This window comes from Leuciscus leuciscus (assembly GCF_965113295.1).
Source record: "Leuciscus leuciscus genome assembly, chromosome: 6".
Classification (NCBI taxonomy): Eukaryota; Metazoa; Chordata; class Actinopteri; order Cypriniformes; family Leuciscidae; genus Leuciscus; species Leuciscus leuciscus.
In genome coordinates, this window is record NC_138730.1 from 19,624,147 (window position 1) to 19,641,676 (window position 17,530).

The window sequence follows — 17,530 nt, forward strand, 5'->3', positions numbered from 1 at the left end:
CTGCTCAAGAAACATTTATTATTATTATTATCAGTGTTGAAAGCAGTTGAGTACAATTTCTTTTCAGGATTCTTTGATGAATAGAAAGTTCAAAAGAACAGAGTTTATCTGTTAATAAATGTCTATACTGTCACTTTCGATCAATTTAATGCATTCTTGCTGAATAAAATTATACATAAATAATAAAATAAAATAAAAACCCCAAACCTTTGAATGGTAGTGATAATGTTACAAAAGCTTTCTATTTCAGCTTTACTATCACATAAATAAATTGCATTTTAAAATATATTCAAATGGAAAACAGTTATTTTAAATTGTAAAAAATATTTCACAATATTACTGTTTTTTGGATCAAATAAATGAAGCCTTGGTGAGCAGAAGAGACTTTTAAAATATTAAAATATCTTACTGTTCTAATAATTTTGCCCACCACTGTATATATAGAGACTGTGTTAGTTGTGTGTGTGTGTGTGTGTGTGTGTGTGTGTGAGTGTTAGTTGTGTGTGTTAGTTGTGTGAGTGTGTGTTAGTTGTGTGAGTGTGTTAGTTGTGTGTGTGTGAGTGTGATTTGTATCATACTCGCCCCGCGATGTGAGTCTTGAACCCAGGTCTCCAGGCTAAAGACCACAGTCTCTAAACGGACCCCCAAATTAATAAATAATGATTTTTACAACGGAAATAAATCAACATTCAACTTACTTAAACTGGACAATGACTTTCTTCTTCTCTCTTCATTCATTTCCTTTTATCACGGTAAAGCTGCTTTGAAACAATCTGCATTGTAAAAGCGCTAAATAAATGAAGGTGACTTGACCTGCAGAAACTGATGTGGGCTGTTTTCCCCAAAAGCATCATAAGCATAAGTAGAGTTATTGGCACCAATGGCCTCTACAATCAACTTAGCTCATGATGCTTTTGAGAAACGCAGCCGTGACCAGTCACTGAAAAATACTACTCAGACTCCCTGTAACGCGAAAAACAAAAGCATTAAACAAAATATAATAAAATAAAAATATGTATATAAAAAGGGCTCCAGTTATTACCCAAGTACCCCAATGGAAAGTGAGTATTCTGTCAGAACACAGAAGAATGATCAGTGACAAGAAAAAACAAGCCACAAAATGTATCTATATGGTGGCATCAAACATTAGTGACATGAGATAAATAAATAAATCTCAGACAAATATTAATGCATTATCAATATATTTTAGCCCAACCACATAAAAAAATAGTGTCATTTCAATGTGTACAAAAATGTACATTTCTTTCTTTCTGAACAGAACAGTCTTACATTTTGACAGCAGTTACTTATAATAATGAAAAAATGCAATCAAATAATACATGATTTATCAGTTTTGAACCCATTACATGGCAAGTTGTATTTACAGTAGCTCAGCATATCACTGGGGTGCAAAGGCTTGACATTCATGCTCTTTTAGTGCATAAGACAGGTAGTGCACGTGGTTTTCCACACCAACCAAACATATATGTAAATATAAATATATTTCACCCCAAAAAAGAAAAAAGGTGGACTATTTTTTATGACCAAAGTTTAGTTGTTACAAAATTCTCATGACAATTAAGTGCATTTCCCTGCTATTTTATTTATTATCTTATTCTCATTACTGTTCACTTTAAATGGTATATTGTTTAAATAAACGAATGTATTTTAGTATTTGTTCTATTGCCTGTTATTTATGCAGAATTTACTTACTGCTTACTGTTTTTTTGACTAACTAATGAGAATTTGGAAAATTATTACTGAATTAATAAGGTAATATTACATAATTGTTATGAAAATAATTATTTCATATCACACACACGCACACGCACACACACACACACACACTCTTTGAGGTGAAATATAATGGCCACATGTCTAATCAGTCTACATTTGCACCATTTACTAGCAGGTTCTCTGAACCAACAGTGATTTTTGCCTATTGCTCAAGAATCTTGAACCTGCTTTTACACTACATGCACATCTATGGGTCTCTGCTAACCTTTACAATCAACTCTCACGGAGGTCTTCATTTAAGGCAAATCTCCACGTCAAACACTCAGCCAGGAGTGGATTTCAGTGCCTGAAGATATAACGCAGAGCCAGCTAGAACACAATGCCTGATATAGCACTGTCAGTGAAGGCCTCTATAACCAGCATTTAAAGCAGTGTACAGTACAGCGGCACATTCTCGCGACTGGCTCGCCATAAACATGTCCAGTAATGTGTGCATTATGAATACATGTCCATTCCTTCAGCTCCAATTCCCAGCCCTTCAGTGAGGAAGTAAAATGCTTTCAGCTGTCCTCTTCTCTGTATCCAAAAACACAGGCTGGAACTTTTTTGGTTCTCTGAATTTCTTGAAGTTCTCTTTCACCTCCAAAATGTCTTGTCATTCAGTCACACTGTCCATTCTGCATCTACCTGTGGGGCAAATCATTTGAAATTCAGTTAATGAAACTTAAGTCTGTCGATCAGTGGTCTTTTAATAACACACACTCGTCAGAAACTCAGGTTTTTAAAAAAAGATGAGCATATTTTGAAGCCTCTCAGCAACAAATCTGGAAGAGCAAACTAAGCAGAATGCAAACAAACTCAAAACTATCAATAAACTTAGAACGATTTCTGCACAAATCATTTAGGTGACAGGTCCAATAACCAATGACATTTGCAGATTTAATAAATATTTTATAAGAATTCAATAAATACATTTCCATGACTGACCTTTGACAAGATTTCAGTGAATTATGATAAAAAAAATTCAGAACTTTACTACAACTTTAAGATTTTATTAATGACCTTTACTTATCTTACTTTTAACAACTTTTTAATTTCCATACATTTTCGGTGGGATTTTATGTTAGTACTGTTTAACACAACCTTCTCTTTTTTTTTCTTTTTTTTTAAAAATTTCCTTCAATTGTCTGTGACTTTTTATGATAGTATTAAGAATTTCCAGTAACTTTTTACAACTTTATAAATTCCCATTCATTTTCATAATTTCCATGACTTTTCTGTAACCGTTTACGTTATTATCATGACTTTTTCCATGACCTTTTACAACTGTATTTGACTATAACTTAACTGTGACTTTAAGGTTTTTAACTTCTACGATTTTTTTTGGGGCTTTAAAAGTTTTTATTAGGATTTGTATTGCCATGGCTAATGATTTCCATAACCTTTCCTGGCCTGGAAATCAGAATTTATTTCTTTGCTTTCAAAAGTGTGTTGCTTCCAGCAGCTCAAGACATTAAAGACATCATGCTGAAGAGCATGTGAGTGTTTCATGCAGCAGTTTTCCCAGCAGGCTTCACATGGGGCGCTGAGGGTGCTGTTCCACATGCTCTATTCCAATCACTATTGAACCAGACAGCTATTTCTGTCTCATATTGATTTGTTTGCCATTGACAGAGTCTGCCAGGTCAACTTGCAGTCATATACAAGCGGCCTGCATTATAAAAGAAAATCAGTACCAGACAAATGCTCGTAACGATGCCATCACGATGTGTATTATATTACAAATACACACCTACATCCAGCCTCATTCAGCACAATCAAACAAGCCAATCAGAACCCAGCCTGTGTGACTGTACCTGTGGTCAGGGGGTCAGAGAGGGACACTCGAGTGGTAGATGTCCGAGGAGAGGAGATTGTGTCCGGGGAAGAGTGGAGAGGAGAGAAGGAAAGTGAAATGGAGGGTTGGATTAGGAATTCTGTGCGTCTATACCTGCGGGGGTGAGTACCAGCGCCTGCAGGATGTCAGACAGAGAGATGATGCCCTCGATGCTGGAGTTCTCATCCACCACAACCAGCCTGTGCACCTGCAGATTACAAAACACAATCAGGAGCCGTTCAACTTGAGCAACGCTGTCATGTGCGACAGTAACACTCAAAGATGTTCGCAGAAAAACAACGGATTGTAAAAATGTGTTCATTGTGAACTCATAACTCAGCTGAAATATCTAAATGAAATGGTTTTGAGCTTGGCATTTCAAGTGGAAGTTGCAATAGTGTTTTCTGCCCTATTGTGACATATATCTGATTGAAACAGCTTCTCGGACTAGAAAAAAAATGTAGGGCGGGACTTGATTTTGATCATGGGGAATTGATTGGATGGTTGTGGTTTGCGATTGCTGTGATTGCTGTGATGTCATGTGAGTGACAGGTTGTCCCGCCCTCAGAGAAGTGATGGCTGCAAGAGGAAGGGGAAGTTATTTTGATTAAAGATTATAAAAAAAAAAAAAAAAGATGATGTGGACGGATAAAACATTTATACCTCAATATTCCATAAGAAAAAAAGAATGGTCGATTTCGATTTCATGGTGATTTTAATGGAGTATTTAAATGGATTATTTTCATGTTGTGAATCTGTGGCATGCTGTCGATTACCACGTAAAATACTTTTTAATTGTGCCATACATTGACTGCAAAAAACCCAGACATTTAAAGTAATGCACCTATAATGGAAGCAGACTAGAGGGTTTAAAAGCACAAATGTTATTTCTTTATCATTAAAAATATGTTACTTGAGGAGTAAAGCATCTAAACTGTCCATTTCAGGTGGGATTTCATTTCTAGTGGTGATGTTTTCTTCCCATGGGTGATGTGTGCATTGAGTAAATCTCACCTCAGCTTTGACAATCCTGTCCACTATAGTGTCCAGGGTCTCGTGCCGATAACACTTCATAACCCCCTCGAAGTACTGTGAGCGATGCAGCAGAGCCTGAGTCACGGTGATGTCCAGATTATTGTAGGTCTTCTCAGCAGCCAGATTCTACACACACACACACACACACACACACACACACACACACACACACACACACACACACACACACACACAACACCAATGAACAGAGAGCGACGCTATAGGAACCTCCACATACACTGCACAACTACACATCACTACTCATTACTAATCAATCCTAATGAGTAAAACATGCATGTGATGCACCATCACATATTTATTGTATGGAAATACACATTTGACACAGTTGGAGACTTTTACATTTACTTTTTTGTACCCAATGGACCTTATTCATGACAAGCAGAACGAATTTCAATGTAAACTCGATTCAATGGATTACAAATGGATTTGAAGGGACATATGAATAGATATATTAAATAAATGAATACATTTATTCAGCAAGGATGCATTAAATTCATCAAAGTGACCGACAGTAAATACATTTACTATGTTACATAAGATTTATATTACAAATAAATGCTGTTCTTTTTAACTTTCTATTCATCAAAGAATCCAGAAAAAATCTATTATGGTTTCATCAAAGTATTAAGCTGCACAAATGTTTTGAACATTTATAGTAAGAAAGCAAATAATCATATTAGAATGATTTCTGAAGGATCATGTGACACTGAAGACTGGAGTAATGATGCTGAAAATGTAGCTTTGCATCACAGGAATAAATTACATTTTAGAATATAGTAAAATAGGAAACAGTTCTTTTAAATTATTGCATTTACTTTATTTAATCAAATCAAAGCCGCGTAAACCTTTGAACGGTAGTGTTTTTGTGTAGAGATTTCTCCTATAAATATCTCAATCGTCAGACACAAGCAATCCAAGTCCACAATCTATCTGATGAAATATTTTAGACTTGAGAACTAGAAAAAAATATATATTCAATTTAGAAATATCCATGACTTTCCAGGCACGGAAAACACAATTTAAATTTTCTATGGGATCCTTGTATATTTACAACTCACGAAATGTCTTTCATAATGAAAGTGTGGTAAAAATCAGCTGCATTATTCTTTAAGTAGTTATTCTTCAACTTTAAGTAGTATATTAAAAGCACAACTTACAATGACATCAAATTTGGAGTAAATGTCCACAACCTTTCCTTTGGGAGGAAAAAGATGGAAAGCAAATATGAGACATTCAAAGATGTGTACAATGAAAATGTGTTTCTAAGAAAGGCTTGACAGAAGAATGATTACAGAACATGAACTGTTAGAAAAGCAGTGTGTTTTGTTACCTGTAACATCCACCACTGGCAGGGCAGACACTCTCCTGTCCACAAACATGCCCAGCGCTTTAATAATGGGTGTGTCAGGGTGAATGAAAGCAATGTTGCTGTACGTGCCAATGCCCAGCTCCTCCAGAGTCTGCCTCATGAAGGCTGCTTTAGGCATCTCACACACCTACAACAACACGCACACTAGTTTGTCTTGTTCACACTAACTACCATTTATAAAAGTATTTTAATTGTATGCATAAAAGATCAGTAAGCCCAAAGGAAGTGGTATACTCACAAAAAGCTGCAGAAACTTGAGGATTCTCTTGTGTGTGAGGATATACAGGGCGTTTCCTGTGACTGGATCGATCACTGGCAAGCGATGGATCTTATTTTTGATGAGTGAGTAAACAGCATCAAATATACTGGGGGGGGGGGACAGCAAAAAAATCTGTATGATTAAGGACTGACTACTGAATGCACATAAATTATGTACAACTGCAGCACCAAACAGCATATTCTCAATAAAGAATCCTTCTGAAGATACACCCGAGTCTCCTGGTCTTCGCTTCAGAGTTTCCTACAGGTTCATGCATCATGCAATGAAAATGATAAAACACGGTCTACAAAAATATGACCCAGTGTCTCACCTTGCATCTGGAGATATGTTGACTAAGGGTTTAAAAGTTTCTTGCAGGTAAAGCTCTGTTGATGTAAGCAGAAATGAAAAAGAATCAAAGCACTTTAAAGTTAAACAAAAATTGTGTGTTATTTACAAAAAGAGAAATTTCCAAACATGGGTGAGAGTAAATAACATGATTTTCATTTTCGGGTTTACTATTCCTTCAGTGAATAATTAAAAAAATCTATATAAATGCCTATTGTGTGACAGTTACATAAGAAATGAGTGTAAGCAGTGGTGAACTGAAAACATATTTACCTCTCCAAGTCTCAATTTTATGCTCCTCCAGCTCATATATTTGAACCTGAGGCATACATAACAGAACATGACTTCAAATGTTAAAATTGAAAAACATTCCTCCTTTCAGGTGAGCATTCATTAAGTGAATACATGCAGGAGAAATGACATGGCAAAAATGTTTTTCTTTAGATATGGCACTTCCATTTGTAGATCTGAACAAACAGCCATTAACCCAGCACTCCTTACCAGTGGGGACTTGTAGTATCTGTGCAGTATGATGATGAAGTCTGTGATGGTTAACATTCCTATTGAGAAAACACACCATCATTAGAGTAAAACCTTCTGTTAGCACGCTGACTTATGTTCTATACATCCAATGTCCTTTATGTTTTTATTGTATTTATTAATTTATTATAAAAAATTGGATAATTTGATGATTTCAGCTTCTAACAAGAGTGTAGTACTCTACTTTAACTCATTTGACCATGTTTTAATTCACTTTCTCCTAAAATATCAGCACAGAAAATGTGAAAAACACCAGCAAATTCCATCATATCTGACTGCAATTCAAAACAATCCAGACAGGAAAGAGAGAGCAATGAATTTCAACCAATTTACATATTATTGTTAGCTTGCTAATCTAAGCATGTCCAATTATGTTACAGGTGAGCAAAACATGTCCTGAAGCAATGTTTTTATTTGATTATTAATTACTATGTTTTTTTGACAATAATTCCAAGACAGGAGGTGTAAGCCAGTTAAATGGACTAGCAGGTTAAACAAGAAAAAAAAAAAAATTGTCAGTATGGCTAAAAAAAGAGAGAGAGACATAACTCCAGTGAAAAGAACGACAGAAATGCAGGTGAGAGCATGAATGTGTGTGTGTGTGTGTGTGTGTGTGTGTGTGTGCATGTGTCATTGCTCACCCACAAAGCTTTGCTTTTTGGTTTCCCATAATGGGGCAGCTCGAACTCCATTAGCAACCAAGGCAAAGAAAGCTTTCTTTACCTAGCAGAGAACAAAGGATTCACAAAACAATGCTTTTCTTTTAGATGCCTTTAAAAACACTTCTGGAGAAACTGGTCATGTGAGCCAAAAATCACAGGAGACACAATGAGCTGAGTGCAACCAGGGCTCCAAAACATTACCACACCTGACAATACAATTTGTCCGTAAACAATTCTTACCGGTTGTATTCTGTGTTAACAACGGGATTATTAAGCTGTTTCCCTGCATAGCAACAGACAGCACAAGTCTCTTGCAGTCATACAAGATGAACCAGGGAGTCAATCTGTTCTAACTGCAAAAATAGTTTTTTTCCTCCTCTGTAACTTTTTTTTAAAACTACAGTATCGTTCATTTATTGAAAAGCGACCTTGAGCTTGGGAAAGGAGCTTCATGAATAAAAACTTGTATTAATTATACTTTTATTTAGTGGTTTAATACAAAGAATATTCAATATATTAGGCATCATAGATCAAGATGACGAAGATGTCAGAAGTCTATAAAATGTTCTTTAGTAGACTCCAGTTTCTATATTTCACTTACATCAGCAAGTGGTTCATTCTTCATTTAACCAATAAAGCCATCAGTCCACTAGTGTGTAATGTTTTATTTACTCACATTTGACGCATTTTGGGCCCTTAGCGCACCATTTCTAACACAAATAGTCTCCAGCTCAAATTTAGACCAGCTCAGCTATCCATTAAAAAATAACTTGGAATTCATTATAAAGGCTTTTTCAAAATATGGCCCATAAACACAGCATTTTTATATGTTCACAATGCAAACAGGCATAACACTTCCTCATTTCGGAAACTTCAGAAAGAAGTACAACAAGTACATAATGTCACTCCCCCAATATAAAGTCCAGGCATTAAATTGCACTTATCTTCTCTTCCCTAAGCCTTTAATATTTCAAACCGGCCCTCAGACAGCGGAAAGTCAACAGGTCAATGGGTTATAAGGATGTGTTAGCCCAAAATCTAATAACGGCACATGATTACTGATTAACCATAACAAACTAGCTTTATGACCGCTTCCCATACACTTCAAAGAGACCCTGTCCATTTCAGTCACCACCTCAAGATTTATTTACTTATGAAACATTAACCACAATGACTTAAACAATATGTGTTTAAACTGTGAATCAAAACTGAAAGACAATAACTACTATGACTCATACTAAAGCTAGTATATTCAGAAAAGCATAATAACATACTACACTTTCTAGTTATTCAGTGGTACAATATGCAACTTTCTGCATTTATAGAATACCAGAATGGTCTATAAAATCAAGCAAACTGCATGGAATATTATATCCCACAATGCAATGTGCCCAACTTTTGCAGTGTGATGAATGGACCAGGTGCAATTACAGCTGTGATTTTTAACATCTCTATTTTAACAAAAAAAAATGTAACTGGGCTGCCAAAAGTTAAGAAATTTAGATAATCCAAGATGATGATAACTAGATGACACACACAGAATGAAGAGGACATGTGACAACAATATAGCATACTACTGTTTGAAATGTGGATCATATAATTCCCAAGTTTCATGTACTATTTTTTAAAATAGAAAGCAGCATAAAGAACAATATGCAGGAGGTAATAAGATACTTTCCTATTCTGAACATAACCCAAAACACCATAACCAAATCTTTTCTCTTTCTGTTCTTGTACTGGACAACAGAAGACATTCAAGATGTAGTAGTTACCTCTAATGTAGTGTCAAAAACCACAAGTTTGGAACTGGTGGGGACGAGGTCATAGCACTTGTGGGATTTCATAAAACGCATGTAAATATCACTGTCTGGCTCTTCAGCAGCTGCAAAAAAAGAGATGATATCAGAATCATTAGCAGTCACCTAACTCTAATACTTAAAGGGATAGTTAACCCAAAAATTTAATTTCTGTCATCATTTACTCACCCTCAAGTTGTTCCAAACCCGTATGAATTTCTTTCTTCTGCTGATTACTTATTCTTAAAATATCTTATTTTGTGTTCAGCAGAAGAAAGAAACTCCTACAGGCTTGGAACAACTTGAGGGCGAGTAAATGATGACAGAAGATTCATTTTTGTGTCAACTATCGCTTTAACTCTAATACAATTATATTCTTAAATCAATATACAATGCAATTATGTTATGAATAAAAAGCTCATTTCCCCCCACAAAGCCACAAAAATACTACATCCAACAAACATAAGAACAGATGAAAATTTAATGTATAAATAAACCATAAACTTGCATTTGAAAGAGCATATTAAATAAAATAAGCAAACAATACAGAACATAAGTGTAATCCTTTACCTTCATCGTCAAGTTCAAGTTTTTCCAGCATGCCTTCAGCAAGTACGCCGCTCTGAAACACAAACACACGGGCTGATGATTTCATCAATAATCACTTACTTCAAGTTAGCGAGACCCTGTTAGTAACGGAGTGGTAGCGTCCATTTTTAAATCTGCTTATCTGCAAACAAGCAGTCTGGTTAAAAATAAAATAACGCACAACACAAGCAGTCTGCGGTCTGTTCACCACATTGAAGGCAGAGTGATCTAAGTGTATGATGTTCTCCAGGCATAGGTTTCAGTTAGAGATTCACTACGCGCAGTGGTGAAATGACGGTCTTCCCCGCAGAGGTGACAGTGGAACAGTCCGATTCTATTGCTTTTTTTTTTAACGTCTGTATTCTTCAGACGAGTCGGTAGGCACAGGTAGAGTAGTAGCCTAATTCATTTTGAGCGTATAGTGTCAGCTCTGCATCTGAAGCGATCATTTTGCCCTAGTTAAAGCACTGTCGCTCTCTATTGGACGACAAACGAAGCGAACGCATCCAAACAACGCAATGCGAATTCACTGATCGTGCATAAATTAAAATTACTCACTGTGGCTTTTTCTCAAACCCTAGCGAGCCGCCTACATACACAACATTTTGAACCATCCTAAGAGCGTGATTCAATATATTGACTCCTCTTGGAAGTCGCTGCAAATAAGTACACGAAGGATCACAAAGCTGCAGGAAATAAGGTACATACTTTAAGATATTAAGACCAGTGAATCTTCCAAACATCTTATGAAAGCCTGGCTGTTCTAGCCACAAAAACGAATAAATAGCGTACTCAAAATTTCATCAACAATGTCAGTATAGAAAATCTCTTAAGACCGTTTTTTTAAAAACCTTTAAGACCTTAATTTATTTCTGTTTTCTTTGCACATCACGTTTTACATTTCATCTCAGATTCTTCACTGACACAGTTGTCTCTTTTGTAAACAATTACACAAACTTTTGATAAATCTTTATTAGGGACAAAATTGTTGGTCATTATGCAAATGACAACACCACAACTGAGGGACAATTGTATTTGATGTAAATCATTTAAAATAAAATAATAATTATTCACAGTTTGTTTAGGTTATCATTGATTTAAAAATGCAATAATAATAAATTATGTATTTCCATAATTTAAGATTACATTCGGGTCTGGAACAGGTGTAAAACAATATAGCCTACATAAAGGTCACATAAAAAGTAGCAACAATAAATGAAGGCAGCATGGTTAAAAAAAGTTCTAAGTTTTAATGTGATATTTGTTGTTTTTCTCCTCAACAAAACGAAAGAGTATCCTTTTAAATATTTATTTAATATTTTTAAATAATAACAGGGTTTTTTTTTAAGTAAAAAAAAAAAAAAAAAAAAAAAAAATCAACCCATGGGACAAAAGTGTGTGCAGTAGAAGAAACCCAATACATGTAAAAACTTTCATATAATTGTGAATTTGCAACTTTATTTCTCATATTTGCTATGTAGTGCCTAACTTTTCAATTTCATAAAATGTGAATTTTCACAGATAATAGTCATTATCTATATGCATTATGCAAGTGAAGCAGACTATGTGCAGTGGATGGATGACCTTTTGTTAATAAGTCATAATATGAAATAGTCAGTTACAGGCAAGCATCATTGAGCTCAGCTGCACCAGATGGAGCACAAACACATTGCTGACACAAATATCAATCCCTATGACATTAACTGTCCATAAATATTTGATGCTTGAGCTACTAACATTTCTAAACAAGAAAAAGCATTTGCCCAACAATTTGTTGTTATTGAAAAATACATCAAACTTTATGTTGGGTGTAGAAGATTAGCAAACTCTTTTTTCTTTTTAATAAATATGCCATTAGTTGGTTGAAGGTCCCTGCTCAAATTGTTCAAGCCACTGTTGTTATGGCCCACTCGGGCCATTCAAACATACAGATTGCAATTCCACCAGGTGCCACAAGGGTAAACTACAGTAAAGCCCAGAAAGCACATGTGAAGATGTTCACTCACCTGGCGTGAGGTAGAGTTAAAGGTGTGCAAGGCGATAGGGGGTTTGGTGGTGGAGGTGCTCAGGCTGAAGCGCTGACCTGTGTCAGGGGGAGACGAGAGAGAGCGGGAGCGTCGTTCCTCCACACGCTCCGTGGGACTGGGGGTCTCCATAGAGAAGACCGGGGGAACCGGACTCTGCGTCGGGGTGGTGGGGGGAGTCGAAAGCCCAGAGCCTGTGAGACGCATCAATATAGAAGAAAATGTCAATCTAGATCTAAAATTTAGCAAATCTAAATCTGTGGCATCACAGGAAAGGTGTTCCTACAACAAAATTAGGCAGTCCAAAAAAAAAAACACAGGGTATAAGTTTATAGTTTTTAAAAGAAGTCTCACCAAGGCTGTATTTATTTAATCAGTAAAAAGTAAAAACAGTAATACTACAGTAAAAATAGGAATATTGGGAAATATTATTACATGTATTTCAAATTATTTTAAAACGTAATTTATTCCTGTGTTGTCAAAGCTAAATTTTCAGCATCATTACTCCAGTCTTCATTGTCACATTATCCTTCAGAAATCATTCTAATATGCTAATATGGAGCTCAAAAATAATTTACTGATGATTATTGATGGTTTTTTGCGTTTCCTCCAGAAACTTTGTGTCTGTTTCGCAAAATGTTTGTGTTCCCCTGAGAAACTTTGCGTTCACTCGAGCGAACGCAAACGTTTTAGCAAGGGAACGCAGAGGTTTTGCGAGCGAATGCAAAGTTTATTTTTAAAACATTTGCGAGAGAACACATAAGCATTGACTAATTATTTTTCCACCCATCTCATATTTTTTTCCACCACCATGTCCCCTTAGTGGCACGGTAAGTTTCAAAGTAGAAGTAGAAGCTTATCTTTTTATTAAAGCACAAAATTGAGTACAATTATTCAGTACAAACTCATGCATTATTTAGGCTTTAAAGTTTGTCTTAAGTATTTCATTTTGAAGGGGAATTCCATTCCATTTGAATTAAACTTTGGTTTTGCAGTATCAAACAGTCCTTTTCTGGTAACCTTGCATGTATCAAGCAAAAGTCACAGGGCTTATTAATGTGTATTGTTCATTTTATGTGGTTCTTAGACAATGACCTCTTTACTTCCAAGGGGGGTGTCTTAATGTAAATGCAATTCTAAATTATTTTCTGTGGTAATCAAAATCATGCCACAAATGTGGTTGACAGAGCTTAACTTGTATTTAACCCCGTGCATTCCTTTGATTGAATGTTACTATAGAGATAATCACTTGTGTTTAGAGCTGGATTTATCAGAGATACCACAGCAAACAGTGTCTCATATGACAGTCCTGACATAACCCATAATGTACTGCATGCACTGATATATTACTGTACCAGCCTCTACTAACACTGCCATTTCATGATCAAAAGGTCATGTGCTCTGAGGAAACTTTAAAGCTGTAGAATGGAGCATATCAGTACATTCATTCAGCTGAGGGTTGAAGCAACTGGATTATTCAGGACAGGTCAGTCCTACTCGTGTATCTCTGCTTGGCTACAGCAGGTCACTATGCTTGATCTACTGATGTTTCACAATTAAAAGGTTCTGTTTTGGACTGGGAGATATGTATGGCATGGTTTTGGCTGCAAAAGGCATTGGGAAGTGATTCAGAAGATGGGTTTCCATCATTAGGATATGAGATGATATGGTTTGATTTATGAAATGCACAATTGTAGTCAATTAGTGTAGTGTTGACACAGTAGGATTAGTTCTGGCAAGCCTCCTTGTTGTGCAGGAAGGGAAGGGTCCGTGTGAGACGTGGGGTCAGGCTGATATTAATTAATGCTGGCGTTCCATTAGCCAATTTTTAGCTGTTTGTCAGTCATTAACGTCATTTACATAGTCGCTCAAGAATCAAATTGAGTCTGTGCATGGTCACACCTCTCAGCGTTTGGTTTTGATGGGACAGACTCTCATGACTTTTCACATATGAATTAGTAAACCCTAGATAAACAGAATCCTGGGTTATCTTGCTTCATTTTTCACATTGCTCATACTTAACCCCGGGTTAACAATTAATCCTGGGTATTCATAATATGATGTTTCACACTTCACATTCCTAAACACTGGGTTAACATTTTTATTGGCATATTGCGGTATCATTGTCATTGACTGGATGAATGCAGCATGCGATCTGTTTACATAAAGACTCCAGCATTGCACATCCTCATTTAATATGTTGCTCTGTACTATTAAGGTTTTCCTGAATTAACTTTTCGGACTATAAAGGAATGAGAAAACAGTCTCTTCTTGTCTTCTTGACACATGTTTTCTGTCACCATTTGACATTTTTACCCTCAAATGCAGTAACGACTGTTCATATACAGTGTGCTGTATTTCTGAGACTGTCCAAATCAGGTGAATATGAGGCACATGATTGCGTGTCTGTTGCTAAGCATGTAGTTGAAACATTCCATAACTGCATCGTTTTCCACTGCGTACGTTTGGGTACCAGGTTAGGCTAACCCTAACCGCAATGTGGTTTACATTGATTAACACTGCAAAAGCTGTGCTAACCCTGCTTTCATAACTGGTTTCATAATCCAGGTCAAAAGCGATGCTAACCCCGCTTCTAAAGTGTAAAACGGGGTTTAGTACAACTATAGCCCAGAGTTAAGCGCAGTTTGAAAAGGACCACGTTGACTGTTTCTGAAAAACTGTTATTGCCTACACATTTCTCAAAATATGTTCTAAGCGTTCCACACAAGAAAGAAAGTCCTTTTTGGATGAACTATCCCTTTAAGATGGCCTGTTCCTAGACCTCCAGGGCAGCATCACTTCTGCCTCTAAACCAGAGGTGTCCAATCCTGCTTTTGGAGTTTAGCTCCAATTTTGAAGACTAAAAGGCTAAACGTAGACTGTAAATGAACTACATCAGGATTGTATGACTTCAACATGACCACCGTTAAGCGAACCTGATTTTACCAAGTGCAACATGTTCCTGGATCAACATCTTTGTTGATCCTGGAACAACATTCAAATGGGTTTCCCATATGTCATTTTAGGTTTCAGAAGGGTGCTCGAGAGTGCCCCTTTGTGGCCCTCAATGTGCACTTTTGCAGAGCCCGCACAGAAGCGAGCTCCGCAAACAGACTTGTTCCTGACAGTTAGGGGTTACATCACGAAAGTGAGGATTTGTAGAAAGACTGCGACTGTTTAGGGTGCCATTTGAGACAGGGATTTTCAGTCTTTATTTTCAGTGTTTATTTATTTATCACACCGTTTAATGAACAGCGTTTAATGTCCATCTGTAGTCCCATTTTCCCACTTGTAAGCAACTGCCTTTCTCAAGACAAGTAAAAGCTTTTAAAAAATCACGAGGGGGTTTTACTTATGTATCTATGCAAAAAAAAAAAAAAAAAAAGCTTGTGATAACCACAGACCATATTTATGTCATTTAACCAAAACCACTTCAAAATTCAAAATACCCACTGACTTCAGGTTGATGGCTAACTTGTTTCTGGGTTTTGGCCTGTGAATTTTTTATTAATTTTTTTATCCCTGCAGCACACATTGACAATGGGCCTTTTTGCCTGACCACATCTTAAGTCTTCGTCATAACAGCCTCTCCATCCCTCCAGGCCTCTTCCTCCAGCATACTGGCAAGGTGGTTGCATGAAATACACTACAAGCTTTCTCCGTCACCCCTTGATTTATGTCGGTGAATGTGAGGAGCTTATAAGAACAGTTTTGCTGAGATCCGTACTGTATCACTGATGCTACACTAGTAGCAACGCACACTGAAGGATGCTTGTTGGATGAAGGTACACTACAGTAAATCCCCACATTAACTTCATCACATTAACTATTTTGAGCTTGGACCCAAACTACGCTTCTCATAAAGCATATGTGAGCAGTAAGCATTAAAAGCCATTATGTGTGCACATGAACATGAGTTTGGGTTCCTAACTATCTCCTGACATTTAGCCACATTCTCCCAGCTGGCTTAGACCTGTTTGGTGTGTTGCTGCGTTAGCTTCTTATTTTAGCCTTGCCACTGCTACACATTCCACGAGGGCAGATAACACTCACTCACAGCAAAGGGTCAGACCTCTAGTCTGTATGCTGGCAAGCTGATCTCAGACCAGTATGACTTCTTTCCACGGTAATGTCAGTGAATTGTTTAAGTGAGGGATTCTGTTTTTAGACTATTTGATGGCACCATTTACTGTGAGACCTGAATGATGACTGCATGTCTTAATTCAGTTCAATAATAATGATGCAATGATATAGTTTGAAATATGTCCAGAAAGCCTTTGACCCATTTGAAGAAATCAGTGTCATCTAATCTAATTGTGTGCATGCTGTTTTACATTATGTTTTCACCCTTGTCAGTTATTTGTCAGTAACTGTCATGGTACATTGATATCAACATATTCCTGCATGCTATTCCACACAGCACATCCTAATAACTTCACCACATTAACTATATTGAGCAAGAAGACTATTTGTCATGCTTTCAACAGCTGGAACTTGAGAAACGGAGGCTAAAGCTTTCAGACACTTCCATGGCTCTTATTCAGCAAAATAAGAAACATAAACATACCGGAAACATACTGCCTCTAAAAATCAGTCTTCAAACTAATCCTAACCTATATCCTAAGCCTGAACATAAACCTAAAACAAACTTTGGATTCAAATGAAAGTGTGGTGAGGCAACCTGAGCCTGTTTGGTTTGCGTCAGGAACACTATTTCATGTGACACACAGTGAAGCCCCTTAGGACACCACTGCAACTCTCATAGTCAGGCTGATATAATGTGACCCATCATCTGATTTAGTGCATGTGTACGCGTATCCAGACATACCGGACATGCAGTAGATCCATACAAACTGACTGCCTTAATACATCGAGAAAAAGTAATTATAAGGTAAGACCAAATGTAGTTGTTAGGTATACAGGGTTTCATTAGCCTTACCCTTACAAAACATTACCCTTGTCTTCCATTGCTCAGCCAACAGATAGTCCCGCCGCAAACTCATGCCATTGGTTGAGCTAATATCGCTATCGGTATGTTGGGCTGGTCAAGAAACCCAAACAAGCAAGATAATGTTTTGATTGTGTCATAGTGTTAATACTTTTAGAGGAAATCAACTTACAGCTTAACCTCACTGGAACAGCTTACTTAGTTGTCTTCTCTGCATATTGAGATGGGATACGAGAAAGTATTTTAACATTCAAAAAATTACAATCACCTTCAAGTCTGTCCAAAGTCATGTTTTACAGCTTCATGTCACATGACTGCAATACTCAA

At 36.7% G+C, this 17,530-nt stretch overlaps 1 protein-coding gene across 6 annotated transcripts in view; it reads right to left on the minus strand.

The window, feature by feature from the left end:
- Positions 1-1,185: 1,185 nt before the first annotated feature.
- Positions 1,186-17,530, minus strand: part of prkag2b (protein kinase, AMP-activated, gamma 2 non-catalytic subunit b) — a 34,318-nt gene continuing 17,973 nt past the window's right edge. For 3 of the 6 annotated variants that reach the window (XM_082171839.1, XM_082171840.1, XM_082171842.1), the window contains 13 exons: positions 12,238-12,449; positions 10,214-10,265; positions 9,620-9,729; positions 7,827-7,908; positions 7,147-7,205; positions 6,919-6,964; positions 6,629-6,683; positions 6,277-6,403; positions 6,000-6,165; positions 5,827-5,864; positions 4,628-4,774; positions 3,728-3,821; positions 1,186-2,424 (listed from right to left, as the gene is read on the minus strand). In XM_082171839.1, coding sequence (XP_082027965.1) covers positions 2,393-2,424; positions 3,728-3,821; positions 4,628-4,774; positions 5,827-5,864; positions 6,000-6,165; positions 6,277-6,403; positions 6,629-6,683; positions 6,919-6,964; positions 7,147-7,205; positions 7,827-7,908; positions 9,620-9,729; positions 10,214-10,265; positions 12,238-12,449 — 1,220 coding nt within the window. In that variant the 3' untranslated portion in view covers positions 1,186-2,392. The other 3 variants (XR_014206530.1, XM_082171841.1, XM_082171843.1) reach the window with 3 other exon arrangements.